The 18,162-nt window shown below is 38.1% G+C and overlaps 1 protein-coding gene across 2 annotated transcripts in view; it reads left to right on the top strand.

Moving 5' to 3' along the window:
* The window catches only part of USP22 (ubiquitin specific peptidase 22), a 98,368-nt gene that overhangs the window by 47,980 nt on the left and 32,226 nt on the right, over positions 1–18,162 (top strand). The window contains exons 3-5 of one of the 2 annotated variants that reach the window (XM_035339781.1): positions 725–838; positions 1,407–1,451; positions 6,172–6,273. In XM_035339781.1, coding sequence (XP_035195672.1) covers positions 725–838; positions 1,407–1,451; positions 6,172–6,273 — 261 coding nt within the window. The remainder of the gene's footprint in view (positions 1–724; positions 839–1,406; positions 1,452–6,171; positions 6,274–18,162) is intronic. The other variant, XM_035339782.1, reaches the window with a different exon arrangement.

Here is an 18,162-nt window from a genome sequence, read left to right as displayed (position 1 = left end):
TGGAAAACAGCAGTTTGCTATGATTAATTTGCACTTTATTCCTCCCTCGGTCTATCTACAAGCAAAAGGTCATATCCCAGTTAGCTGATTTATTTTGTTTATTGGCTTTATTTTCTCTAGGGTTGTGAAAGAAAAATGTTGTTAACATCATATGTCCATTTAAAAAGAACATTTTAAGCAAAGCAAATTGTGAGATACCTAACCTGTGGAATAAACTACTGTGGAAAGCTGTGTCCCTGGACAAATATCTTTTAAGTTTTCTGTTCTGTTTGAATTTTCAGTTGGTTTTTAAATAGGTGCTTTCTAATCATTTTCATAGCTTTGAATATGTAAGTCATAGAAAAAACAATTCAAACTTGTATATCAAATCTTAAGATTACAGTACAGTATGAGTCTTGCATATAGAGCAGTCAGTGACTGAAATTACGACTTTTGGTAACTTATGTCTTTGCCTGAAAGGTAAATTGTGAATTGCCAACAATTTTGAGGCAGCTAGTGCTTTGTTGTCTTGCTGTGCCAGAAGCAATGGAGTAAGTCATAAAATCACTGGAAAAAAATGTTTTTTCTTTGTTTTTTCTTTGTTTGTAGATTATAAGGTATACATATTTTGTTGTGGACTGCATAGAAGAAAGAGTGCCTAACTTGAAAGTCTGCTTATAAAATGTCTTCTACTTTATGAACTCACGTCTTTTTCCTCTTCCCCAACTTCCCTTCTGTTTTGCAGCCATAGACCTTTTGTATGGGGGTATATACTGCTTTATGTGTCAAGATTACATATACGACAAAGACATGGAACAAATTGCCAAAGAAGAACAACGAAAAGCTTGGAAATTACAAGGTTTGGTTTTCCTGCCTGAATTTCTTGTTTGTTTTTAATCATACCTGTCCCTCCCATTTGTCAATGGCAAAAAAACAGTAGGGGGAAAAAAAGAGCTCTTTAGAAATAGCTGTGCAGGCCATGGGAGAGAGATGTTTTGTGCTTTTCAGGAGTTAGACTGTTAGTTTTTAACATGTGCGCCGCACCTAATTGTAGGTATTGTAAAAATATATTAGTTTTAATTGCAAAAAATATATATAAAAAATCTAACATATATATATAAAATCTAACATCTGCAAAACGTGCATAATATCAGTCAGATCTGTACTAGGTAGAAAATGTAACGATCTGCTCCTTTAGGCTAATGTGTTATAGGTGTTATAGGCAAGAAGTCTGTTCCCCTCACATGAAATGCCACCTTTGTGTGTGATTTTTGTTTTTGTTTTTTAATAGAACGTGCCAGCTTACTTTCACACCTGTGCTTTCACGTTACACGCACAGAATCTATGTAGAAATATTTACACACAAATATATGTACACACATTTGTTTTATTATTCAGTTTGCTTTCCCTAATTTTTTCTTTTTTAGCCTTCACCCCAACAGTGGTTTCTCACTACCAGTGTACAATGACAGGTAAGAGGCGTGGGCTGGCGACGCACTTCACTAACAAGCGTCCCTTTGCTGATTATCCTGCCATTTTAGACATGAATCACAGTTAAGAATGCCAGTTTTATCATGCAAATTGTTTTCCTCTTGTTTGGATAAGTTCCAATGAGTGAATAATTACAGCAGATTTAATTTCATATGCCCTTCCCATGACAGAACTACTCCAAAACAAACCTTTTGTCTTTTTTTTTGGAAGGGAAAGGAAGTAGCATTTGTCTTAAACCGAGTAGTTTTTAAGCATCAGCGATAGTAGCTCATCATCCATTCTCAGTGGCCTCTAGGGGTATGTTTTCTTAAAGTGGGAAAGTCTGTATTTGAAGACAGACAACTTCTGTCTACTAATGTCTCTCAGTGTATCCACGGCATCCTGTTTCAATGTGACAGCCTTAGTCAGGGCTGATATGACTTCAAACCATTCTTAACCTCATTTCCAATTTTAAAAATAGCAGCTAACATCATATTAACTAGAGCTTTTCTGATGGCCTATCAAAAGTACAGCTGCTTTTACTTAGTTCCTGCTACAGATTGCATTCGGCTTTCTGTTTATTTGCTGTTTTGAAGGAGTTCAGTCAGAGGAAGGGAGGACAGTGAGGTTGCCAGTGAGTTCTCAAGAAAGTACAGAAGAAAACGCTTTAGCATAAAACACTTTTCAAAGCAAGACGAAACGGAGATGTGGTTTTGGACCTTGCATTTAGGCTATGCCCCTCTTCTGAAAGCTCCTTCAAACCTTTCTAAAATGTGTTGTTGTGCTGGGTCCCAAATTAGTCGACTACAACAGCGTAACACGTGCTAGAAGAGAAGGGCCTCCCACCTCCTTACTTCTGAATGTGTAAATTCAAAGAGCATTTTCTAAAGTATGTCAGCCTTAATGAATGATATGCTTGTGCCTTCTGGACCAAGAAGCAGCCAGTTTGTCCTCCGGCCTACTCCCGGCTGCTCTAGCATGTATGCTGAGGTAACTGCCGCCTGCTGCTTGGTTCGTCTTGTCCCCTTGGGCCATGAAGGCATGTGGTAAAGGGAAGAGTCTCTGAGGGAAGAACTGCCAGGCAGAAAGCCTTCTCCGTACTGGTTAACTGGCCTCTGTACTGGTTAACCGGCTAGTGAGTAGCACGGCATTTGTTTATATATACACACACATATACCTATGTATGGATGCACATTGCGTCTTCTGTCCCCAGAGAGCAAATCTGTAATGACCAGGTAAGATGCAAAATGGAGGAGGAGTAGGCAAAAATACATTTTAGATTACTGGAGTACATCCTATAGATATTTTTCTTTACAGTTGTGGCAAAAAAAAAAAGCTTTTTTTTATGGCTTTGCATTGTGAAACCATGCATGTTTCTTAGCAAAATTTATCTGAGGAATGAAAAAGAAATACGTATGTGAGAAGTAGTAGAGAATTTCGCCCTTCTTTCTCCACTGCTTAAATCCATCTCCTCCTATCTGAGAAATCATGAACTATAAAGTGGGAGGGAACCCTCCCTCCAAAATGAATGACAAGATTAGTACATGTACATACTGTCTCATTTTTATACTTCTATGTTAGAGTTAATTTATCTTAGATCCTGTTACCAACTAAAAGAACTGAAGTATGCAGAAACTGAGAATGCCTTAAAAAATGGAAGTGTAAATGTTGTACATTTTCAAGCTTCTACCTACAGTGCTTGAAGGGTATTAATACATACTTTTAATAGATGCTCACATAACAACATGATGCCTGGAGAAGAAACTTTAAGAAAAACCCCGAATATCATGAGAGTCATTTCATAGTCTTGTAATGTTAAATGTTATAGTACAATGAGTTTACAAGCCCAACTGTAGTTCAGATTTATGTGATATAACTCTGAACAAGTTGTAACTCAACCTTTTTTTAAAAAAAATTGAATATTCTTTAGTAACAAGAGAGATGAGAATATACCGGGCCCTTCATTCTATTTAATGTCAGGATTTTTTGGTGGGGATGAAATGGGGTTTGCTAAAGGATTGCAAAGTAAGCAATCTGTGTTAATGTTTAGTTGCAAAATTGTGACTTTAATGAACTAGAGCCTTAATTGTCTTCTACTCCATTCATCCATATGTCCCTGATAAATTCTCTGAAAAATGAAAAATTGGGTATTCAGCCTAATGAAATTAATTCTTAGGTGGAGATTTCATATGCTAACTTTAATCTCTGTTTTTTCATCTTTAAAATGATGAATATTCACTCTAATAACGCTACTTTCCCTTAATTATAAAGAGTAATTTATGCATATTTTGCAAATCTTTAAGGTAACTTATATTGGATTTTTTGGCATGTTTGTGGTTGTTATTAAACTTTTTTTTACTACTATATATATTTTTTAACTTTAAACACTGAACCATCCCGAGTAAGTGGATCTGTTGTGTTTTTTTTCCTTTTTCCAAATTTTCAAGGGTAATGAAGTCTAAAGTCTCAATGTTCTTGTTAAAGTATACAGCAGGAACAGATTTATATATTTATTTATTATCTTTAGTTTCTGTCTTTGGCTTAACTTGTGCTCTAATGAAAGGGTTCTGTAAGAAAGTTTTGTCTGTTTTGCGCTGTGTTTGTTGTGACATTAACTGTATGTGTTTTTCTGTTTTGATTTCATTTGTTTTAACTGAACAATATTCAATTCACCCAGAATCCTGCAAAGTAATCCAGTCTGTCATATTTAACTTTACTTGAAGAGTTGCTCTCATGAAATGCTTTTGTTGCCATCCTCTATAAGCATTTAAGCTGTATAATTATATATCGATATATATATTTATATATCAGTAGTCTTACTGACGTGTGGGACTATTGCATGCCTGAAGTTGAGCGCACATGTGTTTCCAGGTGTTAATAGTTTTTATATTTTTAAAAACCAGGATTTTGACATATCTGAAGTTTTTTTCTTTTTTTTTTTTTCTTTTTATTTTTGAGATCTCATCTTGCTATCAAGACTGCACTAACTTCGGCAATATTTTTAAAGTATGGTGAAACCAAACACAGGAATTTGAGTTTATAGTGGACCAGTGCAAGAGCTGGTGCTAACAAGGCGTTGAAAATGATTTTGAGCTTTCTTTTTAAAGACCAATTTCTGTAAATTCCTAAGGGAATATTACAAATATGAAAAGGTTGCTGAAGACATCCAATATAAAACTTATTGGAGGCCAACGTTCTGTCATATGTTAACTGTCCATATGTGCGTCTCTAAAGTTGCTTCATTCAGTGTTTGCCTATGCATACTATATAGTGTATTCAAAGCACTGTGGCTGCTTGATCTCATCAGTCTGTTATGCAGTAATGAGTTCCTTTTCTGTTTTCCGGGGTGTGGAGCTTGATGCTGAACCTTGGATAAAGGAAAGGGATTGTATGATTCTGGTATTCTTTCTTATGCTTCTTGCATAATATATTGTTGAATCAAATAAAGTGAAGTAGAGAGGTGCATCCATGTAAATATGAATTTTCTTGTCCTCAGGAATCCAAAAATGAGACCTTTTATTGCTAGAACCTAGAGGGTCAGTAGTAACTATGAATTGAACTGTTTGGGGTGGGTAGGTTCTGACAAGCATAGCTACTTCTGAAAATGAAGATCAAAGAGCTATTAAAATTTAATGTATATTATGCAGAATGTGTAAGCCTCTAGCTATATTTTCTACTCTCCTTCTTTTCATATGTATGATTTATAATTTATTTTCTGTAGCACAGCACTGCTTCTGCTCCATGCATTCTGTGAAAAATAACTCTTAATTGACTTTAATCCTCAGTTTTAGAATAGATTGCTTGTCATCTTATTATTCTTTATTTTTAATGCCCAGATGCTTTTGTGACTTACTATAATTGACCTTGCATAGTAATTTTTCTGTGCTACATAAAGCTCTGCAGCAATACTTAGCTGGTCAGCACATGAGTCTGCATTGTTTTTCTTGTATCAGATTTACACTGAACACAGCTCTGCTCACTTCAAATAAATTCTTTGCACTACTTAACTGATTCATTTCTACTGCACTTCCCTTTGAACAGAAGAAGTGTATTGGAAATAACAGTGTTAATGTTTAAACAGAATGCTGTCAGATTATAGCTGCAGCTCATGAGACAGGGCAGATAAGTGTTCGGAGAGTTTGGGTTGGTTGTTGTTTTAAAGCTACTAATTGTATTTTAGGTAGTACTAGATACGTCATTGAAAGTGAATCTTTAAGTACTAAAATTGCTAATATCCAGTGCTGCATAAGGAGAAGTTATACTTAGTAATAATATATCATGAAACAGGTAGTAAGAAAATATACCTGTTTGGTACATCTGAATTACTAATTTCTGCTGTTCATCTGTAAAGATTAAGACTGTATCTGTCCATTAAGTTGGCTCAGCTTTGATTTATTTAATAACAAGCCAGAATTCAGTGATGAGATTTCTTGGTTATCCTTTACCTTCTCATAAAATCATTTCCTTTTAACTGAAAGAAGGATTATAATCCACTAATGGAAAATTAATTTGGTCTAGGTATTCTGTTAGTTCGTGTTTGTTGGACGGTTGGTTGCAGTCTTTTTGAAGAATTTTTATTTGGAAATCCATCTCCTTGCATAGATTCTGTCTCAATTACATTGATTCTAACTTAATGGACAGTATGTTGAAAGTTTTAACTTGAACAGAGTTTTTAATACTTTTACTAAACAACTTCCTGAAAATTTCTTTTCATCTGCTTAGGCATTGGAGAGAAGTATTCAACATGGGAGCCAACCAAACGAGAGTTAGAATTGCTACGACACAACCCCAAGCGGAGAAAAATAACCACAAATTGCACCATAGGTAAGTTTTAGAAATCCTTTCTGAAAGTGATTCTCAGCCACTTGAATTTTCAAAGTTTTGTTCTTACATAAATACTTTTAACCTGAGTTTATTAGAGCGGATTTCCTTAAACTTATTATGTTATTCTATTGGTTATTTTCTACCTTTTTCTCGCTGTAGAAGGATGTCTGCTCTGTCACTTCAGCTACTGATGATAGTTCATCTGTGTAACATATTTTTTAGACAATATGCACTTAAAGACTTTAACAGAAATTAATGACGTTACCTCAATCCAGTCTTCATCAGATCCCATGTTAGATTTACAAAGCGAAATCCTCTAGTTTCCTTAGTATCCTCTAGTATCCGTAATTATAGAAGTGTTTAGGTAAATCTATATTCTGCAGACAGAATAAGCAGAGTGATATCTTTCTGCTTCATATTTCAAACTCTAAATAGGGTCTCTTCAATTTTGTATTGACTCTGAAATGATGCAGTTGGTTCTCCAGTGTGTGTCAAATGGCAATTTTCAAATGCATATCAAATTAAAGAGTTCAGTAGTCTGGAGCAAAGAACTCTGAAAGGCAGGCATACCTTCTTACAGCTGGAGAGTATATAGGTAAGGGTGACGAACAGCATTTTCCAATTTTTTCCTGTTGTGTTTTGGTTGTGGGACTAGGGGGATTAGAATCTGCTTCCTTACAAGTTGTAGTTTATTGGGCATTTTTCTGTACTGTTCAATGCATGATAATGTTTTAATGGCGAAGGTACAAGGTTAGAAATACAGCTATACATATTAGAAGTAGGAAATGAAAGGTTTTTTTCCTAATTTTTAAGCTGCTTATTTTTTAATCAGAACATGTCATATTTTCAACATATTTGCTGTTCTCAAAATACACCAAACACAGTTGATAAAACTACTGCCATGTTCTAATACAGTAAGCCATAATTAATCCAATATATGCATGTGTTTATTTGAAAAAAAAATGGACTGAGAAGCACAGAGTAAGTTTGTAAGTTGAAAATGTGGATAGAATGGTAACTTTAAAGAAAAGATGTATGCATTTGCAGTACTGGAACAGGAAGGACGTTTGGAAAAACATCTGTACTTCAGCAACTTCACACAGCCTGGGAAAAAATAAGTAGGCAGAGATTGCTCATATCATGTTCACAGCAGGATTTTGTGTTCTATGAAACTTCAGTATATTTTGTAAAGACTGTTAAAAATAACTTTAATACCACTGCACAGGACAAAAAGAAAAGATGTTGGCTTGATAGAATTTTGAAGGTGAGTGTGACCTTTCTAAGGAATCGAAGCACGTTTGTGTGGTGTTTCTTTCCAGTTTGAAGGAATGCTATGCTTACTCTTAAACCACTTTACAGTTTTCAGTCTGTTTAAAAAGGACATGTCTGGTTGCATGAAATCACATACAACGCTGAATGGGTGGGGGAGCGTTCATGAAACACAGGGGATAAGGGAAATGACTGATCTCTTTACTTCTGCAGGCATGCTTTTAATAATTTCTCCTACTGAGCCCTGGAGCTGTCTATACGCTGAGATTTAGAAAGAGGGAAAAAAAATCAAAGCACCCAGGAGACATAATGCAGTTTTGGGCTACAGTTAAAAGCAAAAGACTAGCTTTCTTTCACAAAAATACTTTGGAGGCTTAGCTGAAGGAAGAAAAGACCTGCCATTGTCCTTGAGCCTTTTCTCTCCATCTAACCTGCTGCTAAATATATATCTGCTTCAGAGTATTTTCCCTTCACTTTCCTCACATTGACTTGTCTGTTTGCAGTTTCAGATCAGTGAAGAGCCCTTATGCAGACTGAAATACTGCAATTATCTGGACATTCCCATTTTTCTCTATCTAATACTCAGTTCTTTTGACACCAAGTTTTTATCAATTCCATAGCAGATATTAGTGAATCGAGTGTATCTTCTGAGGTAGGTAAGTGGTTGAGAGGACAGGCATAATGTCCAGTTTTATTGATTCTGAAAATGGAGATTACGTTAATAGCCATCTATGAGCATTGCACATCTGTTGATCAGTCCCGTTCACAAAAGAGTTGGTTAAAGCATAACCAGCTGCCTTTTGCACGTAAAATGTTCTCGGCAAAGCTTTTTTAAGACAAAAAATGGGTGTTTGCTTTCTTCTTCTGTTTTAACCTCCAGAGATACACTGAGGGCTGTCAGGAGGAAGCACGTGTTAATTGCTCATTGATAACCTTCTGAAATGTTCTTTTGCTGATAGCAGTTTCAGCGTTTGTGTAAGGCAAATGTATTACGAGCCTGTGAAGAGGCTGCCCTCACTAGGTGAGGGGACCGACCAAACTCAAGTTCACAAGCAAGTCGTTAATTATGGTGTTGGACTGGAAGTGAGAGCGAGATGGTGTCATTCAGGCACCGTTTTCCAAAGCTAGTGATGCTGTTATCGTTAATACCCCCAGAAGATGAGTTCTCCAGAGTACATGTAGTACTAGCTTGGGATCAGCTGGTCTCTGATTAGCATATGAAGTGACTTCGTGGCTGAAGATTGGTACATCAACAATAGGAAGAATTAGACTCCCAAGGCACATGGATAATTAGCAGGAGTCACCTGGGATTCCCATTTGCAGTGTTGCAAAAAGGCAGAGGGGATGGCCTTTACAGAAGAGTGAGCAAATCCTCCTCATAAAGAAGGGGGGGTGTGGAGGAGGAGGAGGCAGAAACAATCACTGCGGTGCACTAGCAGGTGGTTTCCTGCAGCTGTGCAAGGCAAAGCAGCATGATGTGGCAGCAGCAGCACAATAATGGAATAAATATTGCAGCAAACCTCCAATAAAGGTGGCAAGGGAAGGCAAATGGTGGCCTGGAAAGTATTTATGGTTCTCTAGAAGCTCTTCATCCTTCAGAGTCCTGTAAGCTGTTTGTGGACAGTTGGCCAAGTGTTCATGGGCCTAAATAGCGGTAACGTGGAGGTTTTAAAGACTACATTGATACTTGGAATTCCTTTGTGAATGTACTGGCTTTCTGGTGGGATTTTTTTCCTTTGGGTGAATATAAGTTAAGTTAGCTCAAATAGAAAAGTGGAATGAAAAATGTGTTTTGGTACAGCATCAAATTTCTAGCTCTAACTAACTTGCTGATATGTAAGCAGTAATGGATTTAGGTTTAAAATCATGACTGCACAAGGTGCACCTTGAATGGAAGTCTCTTTTGATGCTTGCATTTCTTGAACTGCACTGTGATGAGGGAAAGGAAAACCTCCTTTAATTAAGGCTACTCAAGTGAAAGTTTCCTTGGTGGCTGTTTTTTGTTGTTGTTGTTGTTTTTTGTTTGTTTGTTTTGTTTTGTTTTTCTTTTTTCCCTAACTTCATAATTAGAACTGCCATCTGGTGGGAAAAATATTTACTAAAAGGTAGGTTTGATAAAATCAACAAATATTATTCTGCTCTCTTTTATCCCTCCTTTACTTTGCAAGTCTGACCATTGCTCTCAATTGTGTTATATTTATTTGAGATCTGAAATTCATGCACATGATAATAAAATAAATAACCCCTTTCCCTCAAAGTTCCTGGGGAATTTTAAGAAAAAATAGAAATAGAGGTGGTGATGGTAATTTTTTCAAGGATTCTAAAACATAAGCTGTGATTGATTGACAGGGCATTGTAGAGATGTGCTTTCAGAAAGTCTTGCTAGACTTTCAAAGTTCACCTATTTAGCAAGATAAAATACCTTTCACAGAAAAAAAAAAAAAAAAAAAAAAGGAGAGGATCTAGATTTGATCTTTCAGTATCCTTTTTGTGTATTGACTGTCACTTGAGTGTTATGTCACCTAGTTTTCCAAAGCTAGCGCCTGGAAGCAATTCACATTGCTGCTCTAACATGACTTTGTATGGCTTATCTTCACTGCAGTCATAGACTGAGTTGCCTATGATTTAATTGTTCCTGAGTAAGCTTAGGGATGGCCACACATCACTGAAGTTCCTACAGTGTTTACCTGCTTGGAGTGAGCAACTATTTTTTTTTTTTTTTTTTGCAGAAACTTTAGTTACAGAAAAGTAAAAGTCATCTCACCTTCACAAGGGTTTACTAACACAACACTTTCTGAGAATGCTCGTTTGGTCTCGGGACCAAACCTTTTGGAAAGGACATAAGCTGATGTCTTTCAGCAAATGAGTTGTCGTCTTTATGTTTTGATTTCTTGTCATGTTCCCTCCACGTTGATGCTGTCCTTTAAGCACAAGAACTAGCAGTATACATCCCTCTATTACCTGATAAGGATGAAGACATCCTACTGAGGAAGACAGCTTTATTCCATCAGGGGACAGTCTTTTTCTTTCATTTCACCCTTGTGTATGCTCCCCCTTAATTCCAGCCACGTGATCCCACCTTGTCCCGCGCATTTACTCAGTCTGTTCAGCTCATTAACCTGGCAGAAAACATTGTGCTTTTTGTTGGCAGGGGCTTTGTGAGAGCAGTGCTCTCCTGTGTTCCTCCACTCAACAGCTTGTGGAGGTTCCAGCACACAAAGCTGGTGCGAGGCAGCAAAGGACGGGATGCCTGAACCTCCTTCTGGTGACAGCAGCTACATCCGAGCTGTCCTTACTAGTGTCCGAGGGCACTAGTAATGCTAGTAACTAGGGCAAGAGGAACGGGATGGATTGGAAAAGGAATTTACGTATTCAAGGAAATTGTGGCTGGTTTGGGCCATTGTTAGGCCTACTGGTATTTTTTCAATTCCTCTCTTTTTGCAGTAGTGTACAGGTTGCTGAAGAAACCACCAGACTTAGCTTTCGTAGATCAGGAGTATTCTTAGCAACTCTTGGAAGTAAGATACTTGGATTTTTGGAATATCTGTATACAGAAATAAAACCTATGCCTTTTCTTTCCAGTAAAGATTAACAAAATGTCAAAAACAGTTCTGAGGAGAAGTTACCTTGAAGTTTGAGCTTCGTGATAGGTTGGCATTGAAACCAGCTTTAGCAGTGATGTGCTAAATGTGTTATGGAGGAAAGTCTTACTTTCAGGGTTCTTAAAGGTTTTAATTTTTGTGGCTTTATGTGGGAGCAGTGTACTTCAAAACAGAATAGCAAGCTGAGCAGAACCTTTGTGTGGATGTGATGCTGGCTAAAGAGTAATGTTTTTCATACAGGTTATAAAGAATTCTTTAAATGTATATATAAATGACAATAAGTGGTAAATGGTTTGACTTTTTCCTTTCCTATAAAGCTCATTTTGCATGTTTTGTTAGTAGGAAAATAAAATCAGCAAGAGAAACCAGTGTATAGGCACCTGCAATAATGTAAGCATTGAAGCTGGTAAAGCTGCAGTTCTAATCTCCTGGATATTTACCTCCAATTCAGCCCAGGAAGACAGTTCCAAGTTAAAACTACTTTGTGCAACAGGCAGACTGAGCTTGAGGTTGAATTTTTCTGTTATTCTGTCTTGGAAAACTGCCATACATGTTACTTGCACAGAAAATATTTTAATTTTGTAACTCTGGGGGGCTGAGACAAAGGAAGCTGCACTCCGTGTTCACAGCATGAAAATCCTTGGAAGAGAGCGTTCTTGATCCAGGACTTGGATCACGTTCCAAACTTCTAACTCAAGACTCATGTTCTTCCTCTGGATTTTTAAAAGAGGATCTGTGGTTGTGGTTCATCCATACACATCACTTCTATTTCACAAGACAGTGTTGCAATTGGACTCTCCTAAAATTTTCTGTACCTCTTCAAATGCAGCTTCCTCATTTGGATCCAGACAGGTAGCAGCACTAAAAAGTCCCATATTCCCCTCCTGTATGCTGATTTAATTTGCAAGTGTAATACGTTTACTGAGTTGATTATTTGTCTGTTATCTCTCTCTGTAATGGTAAAGTAGCTAACTTTTTTCAGTGCAGGGCTTTCTTCGCTAAATCATTATGTAACTTGAATATGCAGTCAAAACACTAGGCTTTAAACATGAAAAATGCAGTAAACGTTAGTTGTCAACATCTCCTTGAACTTTTATCCTTAAAAAAAAAAAAAAAAAAAGGAATGGATGCTTCTTATCAAGAAAGGCCCAACAGTAATGTATAGCCAGAACTTTAGATTCTGGCCCTCTGAACAAGGTAACTTTATTTAGATAGAAGCGATTCTCTTAAAAACAAAGTTTTTCTTGGTATGGGGGGTATATTTTTGCTATTCAGTGGTGTAGTCAGTGCAAAGATAGTTTCATAATCTCTAAATCAAGAGCCAGATCAGGAAGTTGAGAATTAACCCACACAGCTACTCTGATTGCAGCCTTAACATGTGCCTGCCTGGGCAGAGCAGTACCCTTAGCATGAGAAGGTGCTTTTCTTACTACTAAAAATAAACAAAAAAATTGATTTGCCACTGTATCTTAACCTGTTTGACTCCATGTCATTAGAGAGCATGACATTTTCAACAAAGCCAGCGATCTCCATCTCAGTTTTGTTCTTTTGTGGATCACTTTTGGATTATATTTACTATGACCTTCCATTCTGCTCTTTCGTTTCTGCTTCTAGAGTTGGGCTTCGTGTGGACAGAAGGTAGATGCAGTATATACCGAAACCAGGAATATGCATAAACAGCATGTGGCATGGTTTGTGTGTTGTGGATCGTTGGAATAGCTCTGTGCCAGTTCATCAACAATAATTTGTGCATATTAATATATTTGGATGCATTAAACTTCATTGGCAGTTATCGTACTCCTTAAGCTATTAATTTATGAAATCTGTTTTGAGGAAGGGTAAAAACTTGTTGGCAGCATATGGTGTGATATTGGGGGGAAAGGATGGCTGCGGGTGTGAATTTTATTTTGTCAGTTTAGTGGGAGTACCTCTTGTTCTTTAAAGATGCCATCTGCACAGGATTCTCACTGCAAGTCTTATGCTTCTGTGCAGATCATGCAAGAGCTCACTGAGCTTTAAGTTTGACTGCTCTGGGGGAGGGCAAGGAGGATACTTCATTCTGTGGTACCTTTTGAAGTATTTTGTTTAAAGGCTTTCTTCTTTGCCATCCACTTGCCATATAAATAGACCTTGAAGGATCTACAACTTAAGTAGCCTTTAAAGGCCGGTTGTCATAAATCTCTGCATCAGTCATAGAGTAGTTTTGACAAACACAGATCCTGTTCTTCACCTACTGCTGTTCTTTTTAGATGCCGGGTGTCTTCTGTCTGTTCTCCCTGACCTTCCTGCAATTATCAGATTAATCATCCTTTTCACGCTCCGATTCATGGACTTTAATATCTTGACCTTTGAGTTGTCTGGTGTGTGACACAGGACGGCTCCTGCCTCAGTTTCGTGGTTGCTTCAGGGTTTCTCCATACCTTTATTCAACTTGTTTAAATTCATTCAGCTCTGTAGGTCTGAGCGCACAAAGAACGCTGCAGTTGCAAGGGGTCTGGCTCCATTATTAAATCAATGAATGTTAGGCACCACATATACCTTTGTGACATTTCATGTCGTGGTGGCTACTGTGCAGAAATAGGCACTCCAGCTCTTGATGTGATGCGTATGTGCTTGCAGTGCATCGTATTTCATCTTTGTCCTCAAACTGATTGATCTTCAGGTGTTATGGGGCTCAGATAATCAAAGATATTACTAAATATTAGAGCTCTGCGTGGTTATTTCTAGTGCCGTCTATGAAAGACAATTTCTTCTATTGCGTGTTCTGTCAGTTTGAGATCCAGATTGCGTGTGTGCACTCCCTAGTGTGTTTCACTCCCTGCTAAGAGATCCTGACAAAGATTGGATCAGGTTGAAGCATAACAGACAAAATTTCTTCAGTGGGTCTTGATATGCCAAGATAGGAATTCAGAGAAGTTTGGTGCAAGTTCTGTTTCAGAACTTAATGTCTTTTTCAGTCTTAGTTGTTTCAGATGAGAGAATCAAGTAGATAGCAATGATTTCCATGGGTGATTACATGCTGTATAGCTGCTTTCCTTTTTTCTTTTTTTTAGAACATGGTGCATTAGTTTATTGACACCTGAGATAAGAATAATTTTGTGATGCAGATGGTCAGTAAAAATGCTGAAGATAATATATTGCAGGTATAAAAAGTGACATTTTCCTTATTCTTGGGGAGGGTGGAGAGTAGGGGAAGGCCTGCCTTTAGGGATGGATTTAACTGTGTTACTTTAGCTTATGAAAGGGCTTTTGCCTGACTTTTTTCAGTTCAGGTTATTCTTCACATTTACAATACAAGGCAGCCATTGCTTTACTGGAAACAACAGTGCAACTTCACATTCTAGTCAGCAGAAATTGCCCCTGGAATACTTTTCATCCTGCCTAGATGAAAGCTCAACCCTTGTGGACTTGTCACAGTCTTTGCTCATCAGGAAACTGTGTGGCTGTCTGAGAACTGTTGTTAAGCTCTGCAGCTCCAAGATAGCGAAAGATTTACTCTAAAGGGAAGTATTTTCATTTGTATTCTGATCTGTTCCTTTTTTACTATAATTGTGATTAACATGGGGACACATTGTCTGGATTTGGCCCACAAAAGGCTTCTGTCTAGCTGTTACTTTTCATGTGGAAGCATATGGAGAGAGAAAATGGCTCATGCCATACCTACTCAGGTGTACAGCAATTTCTAGTGGAGGAAATCTGAGCCTCTAATATGGACAAGTTGTCCCTTCACTCATTTTAGGAGCTTTTGTAAAGTTGCTGCTATTTGAAGTATGACTAAATTTCTTACAGTTTGAGAGCTCTAAGAGTATAGGAGCGTATCAGTAAGACTTCGCACTGTGTGTGCGTCTGCCATATTAGTGCTGTTGCAATTCTTAAACTGTGTTACTTTATTAAGATGACACTGGAACACTTCAGAATACAAATGCATCAGGGGTTACTGCAGGATCTTACCACTGAAGAGTTTGAAGAACAATTCAGAAAAGCATTTGTCAGGAGTGATACAGGTAGTGATGATTCTTCCTTGAAGTAGAGGGAAAGACCAGGTGGCTTCTCAAGACCTACAGCTGTGCTTCGTGCGATTTTAGTGGAAGATCTGATGTACTATTCAGCTGTTTGGTCAAAAGCATTCACTTTATTTTGTTTTGGAAGCGTGCTTCTTAATTTAAATCCACAGAGGAACAAAAACATTTGCAGCCCTCTGTCTTGCTTTAAACAGCTTCTCTATTTACACAGTTTATATGAAAAATTAACCTTAAGAGGTCTGTGGTTTATATTGCCAGATATTTTAGGAATGCTGACTCATTTTACCAGGCAGAGGGTACGTACACATGGGCAAGTTACCATCAAATCAGAAGGGTGAGAACTTAAAGGATGTTGAGTGCTCCCAACCTGTGCTCCCGTCTGTGTGCTTGATTTTAACCCAAGCACAGTCCCAGCGAAGTGACTGGCTGTAACCTCACAGCCTGGCTTACCACACTGCCACAAGGGATCACTTGCTTTGTAGGAAGTGCTATAAGCCAGGGCTAACAGAAATGCAGCACAGTGCAATTGGTCAGCATTATTCCAGAGAATCGAGGTACAAAATGCCTGCGTACCACCGAAGTCACAAAATAACTACAGGGCAATGAAATCATAGGCAGCATGCCTGGTGGTGAAGAATGGAAACTCACCTGGATTGTGGAATACTTTGTGTTTTGGCATTATCACTTTATGTGTTGGTTCTAAGATGTACATATCATTAGTACAGGGAGGACCTTCTGTTCTCTGTGCATTCTGGAATCATTGGTTTGAAGTTTTTGTTATAATTTCTGTGCAATAATAGTCTGAAATGCTGTGCTTTTTGGTTTGATCATACTCGTGGTAAGTTGCTTTATGGGTTTGATCCAAGGATTTGATTTGCCCATAGATTCCTCCACCAACACGTGTCAGAGCTGTGTGTGGAAAGGCCAATCTGCTGCTCTGAAAAGGAGTCTCTAGTAAAGCCTTCCTTGGTGGTCATTGCATAGAGATGTGCATTCATTCTCCTAAATCTGATGAAGTTGAGGGAAACCTTTCTCAAATCACATCTCCATTTGAGCGTGTTTATTTCCATATTGTTACTATATATTTTATATTCAAATAGCTGTATGTCCTATGGTGAGCCTTTACTCCAGTTCTGTTAAAGTCTTAAGCCATTGCTTTTATTTGAAGGTACAGCATGGTGCAGGGAAACAGCAGAGCTCCTCCAGATCTGATTTATAGTATTGCTGATAGCTGCAAACTTAATTTTTTTCTTGACCAATGCTAGCAGGTATGAAACAAAGGAAATGAACTGAAATACCAGATCCTCCTGGTGCTGACTGATCCCTTTGAATTATCCTCTGACCTTTTTCTTGCATTACTAAAGTGAATGAATGATACACTGAGCTGCAAAAGTTCATACGCAGAACATCTGTGTAGTCTAAAAATGACATTGCGAATAGTGACCATGGATTAGAGGCAGTGGTTACATGTTCTCCATCCCATCCTTTCCTGGCAGCAGAGCAGTTAATTTTGATTCCAGAGAAATGAGGTAGGAATAGGAATACAGACATTAGTCGGTGGCTTTAGGCAGTTGCCTGCATGGATTTTTGTTGCAGCTAAGGTGATGCAAGCGCTGGAGGGCTGGCTGTGAAACAGGCTGACAGTTCCTGGGTCCCTTCCTTGCTCTGGCCCTGGCCTTTTGCCCTGACCTCTGTTGAGCTGTTTGAACCTGATTAAAGGGGTCAAAGACTCATTCCTGTTTGCACGTGATGGGTTTCATTCTCTTAAGGTGAGACTGTTTTTTTTTTTTTTTTTTTTTTTTGCCATGCTAGCAAGGTAAGCCATTTCACCATGCAGTCAAGCAGGTACAAGAGGAACATCCCTTTTGGCATCAGTTAGCTGTTAGATTGGCTTCACTGTCATGTGAAAATGCCCTCAGCTTCCCCTCCTTGTCAAAGGTGGCTCCTGTGTTTTGTATCACACTGTAATACTGATCTGGATATGTGAACAGTCGCTGAATGAAAAAGTGGAGGGGGCACCGCACACCTTTTCTGAGTTCAGGTCAAGTGTACGAGTCCATTCCTGATGGTTGACAGAGCTGCTTTTGGAACAGCTCCAGCAGCAGGGAGTCCCCAGCTCCCTTGTTGCAATGTTTTCTAACTGTGAGACAATTATTTTAAATATCTAATTAAACTTCTTGTGAGCTCAGTCTTTTCTTATTATTATAGCTTGGGTAGGCCACAAGAGTTAATTACAGTCCTCTTTGCAGTTTCCTTTAACATATTTGAAAATTGTCAGCCTGTCTGTTCCTCTATCAGCACTATCTTTTTTTTTTTTTTTTTAATTAACTAAGTCAACCAGTGGGTTTTTCAGTTATTTCTCAAGTCTCGTGTATTAATTTCATGCAGATTTTCACTCATGTTCTCGCCTTTCCCTCAGTTTGCACAGATCTCTTAAAACGTGTGCTCAGTTCCAGACATCATCCAGCTGAGACTCTGCTGTCACCAGGGCAGAATAGTTACCTCTCAGGCCTTGTCATAAGATTTAAGTTTCAAAAATACCATTTGTCTTTTTTCTACAGTGCAGTATTATGTCATTTAGGTTGAGTTACTATCTCATAGGTGTTGCCCCCTTACTTTCTTCTTGGGCATTTAATTTTTCTTCTTTCCAACTCCCTATTTTTTATTGAATTGCTTTCAGATGGTTTCTCCAATGTGCCAAGTTCCTTTTGGATTATTGTTTTGTCTCCCAGTTATGTTTGCACTATTCTGATATGATTTGCCCCTGTATTATGTGATGCTATTGAAGCTGTTGAATAAAAATACTGAATGCAATCAATTCCCCATTAATTAGGAGTGGCAGGGACAAACTAAATGCTGGAAAAACATTATTGGTAGCTGGATCCACACTTAACTCCAGCCGAATTCAGCTTAGGTCTAGAGCAGCACGAACATTTACGGTGTCAGCTTGGGTGAGTGAACAGTGTGACCATGTTCGCGTGGTGCTGTGCCAGAGG

The sequence above is a fragment of the Oxyura jamaicensis genome, chromosome 14 (assembly GCF_011077185.1).
Source record: "Oxyura jamaicensis isolate SHBP4307 breed ruddy duck chromosome 14, BPBGC_Ojam_1.0, whole genome shotgun sequence".
NCBI classification, from domain to species: Eukaryota; Metazoa; Chordata; class Aves; order Anseriformes; family Anatidae; genus Oxyura; species Oxyura jamaicensis.
This window is presented reverse-complemented; position numbering and strand designations above follow the sequence as displayed.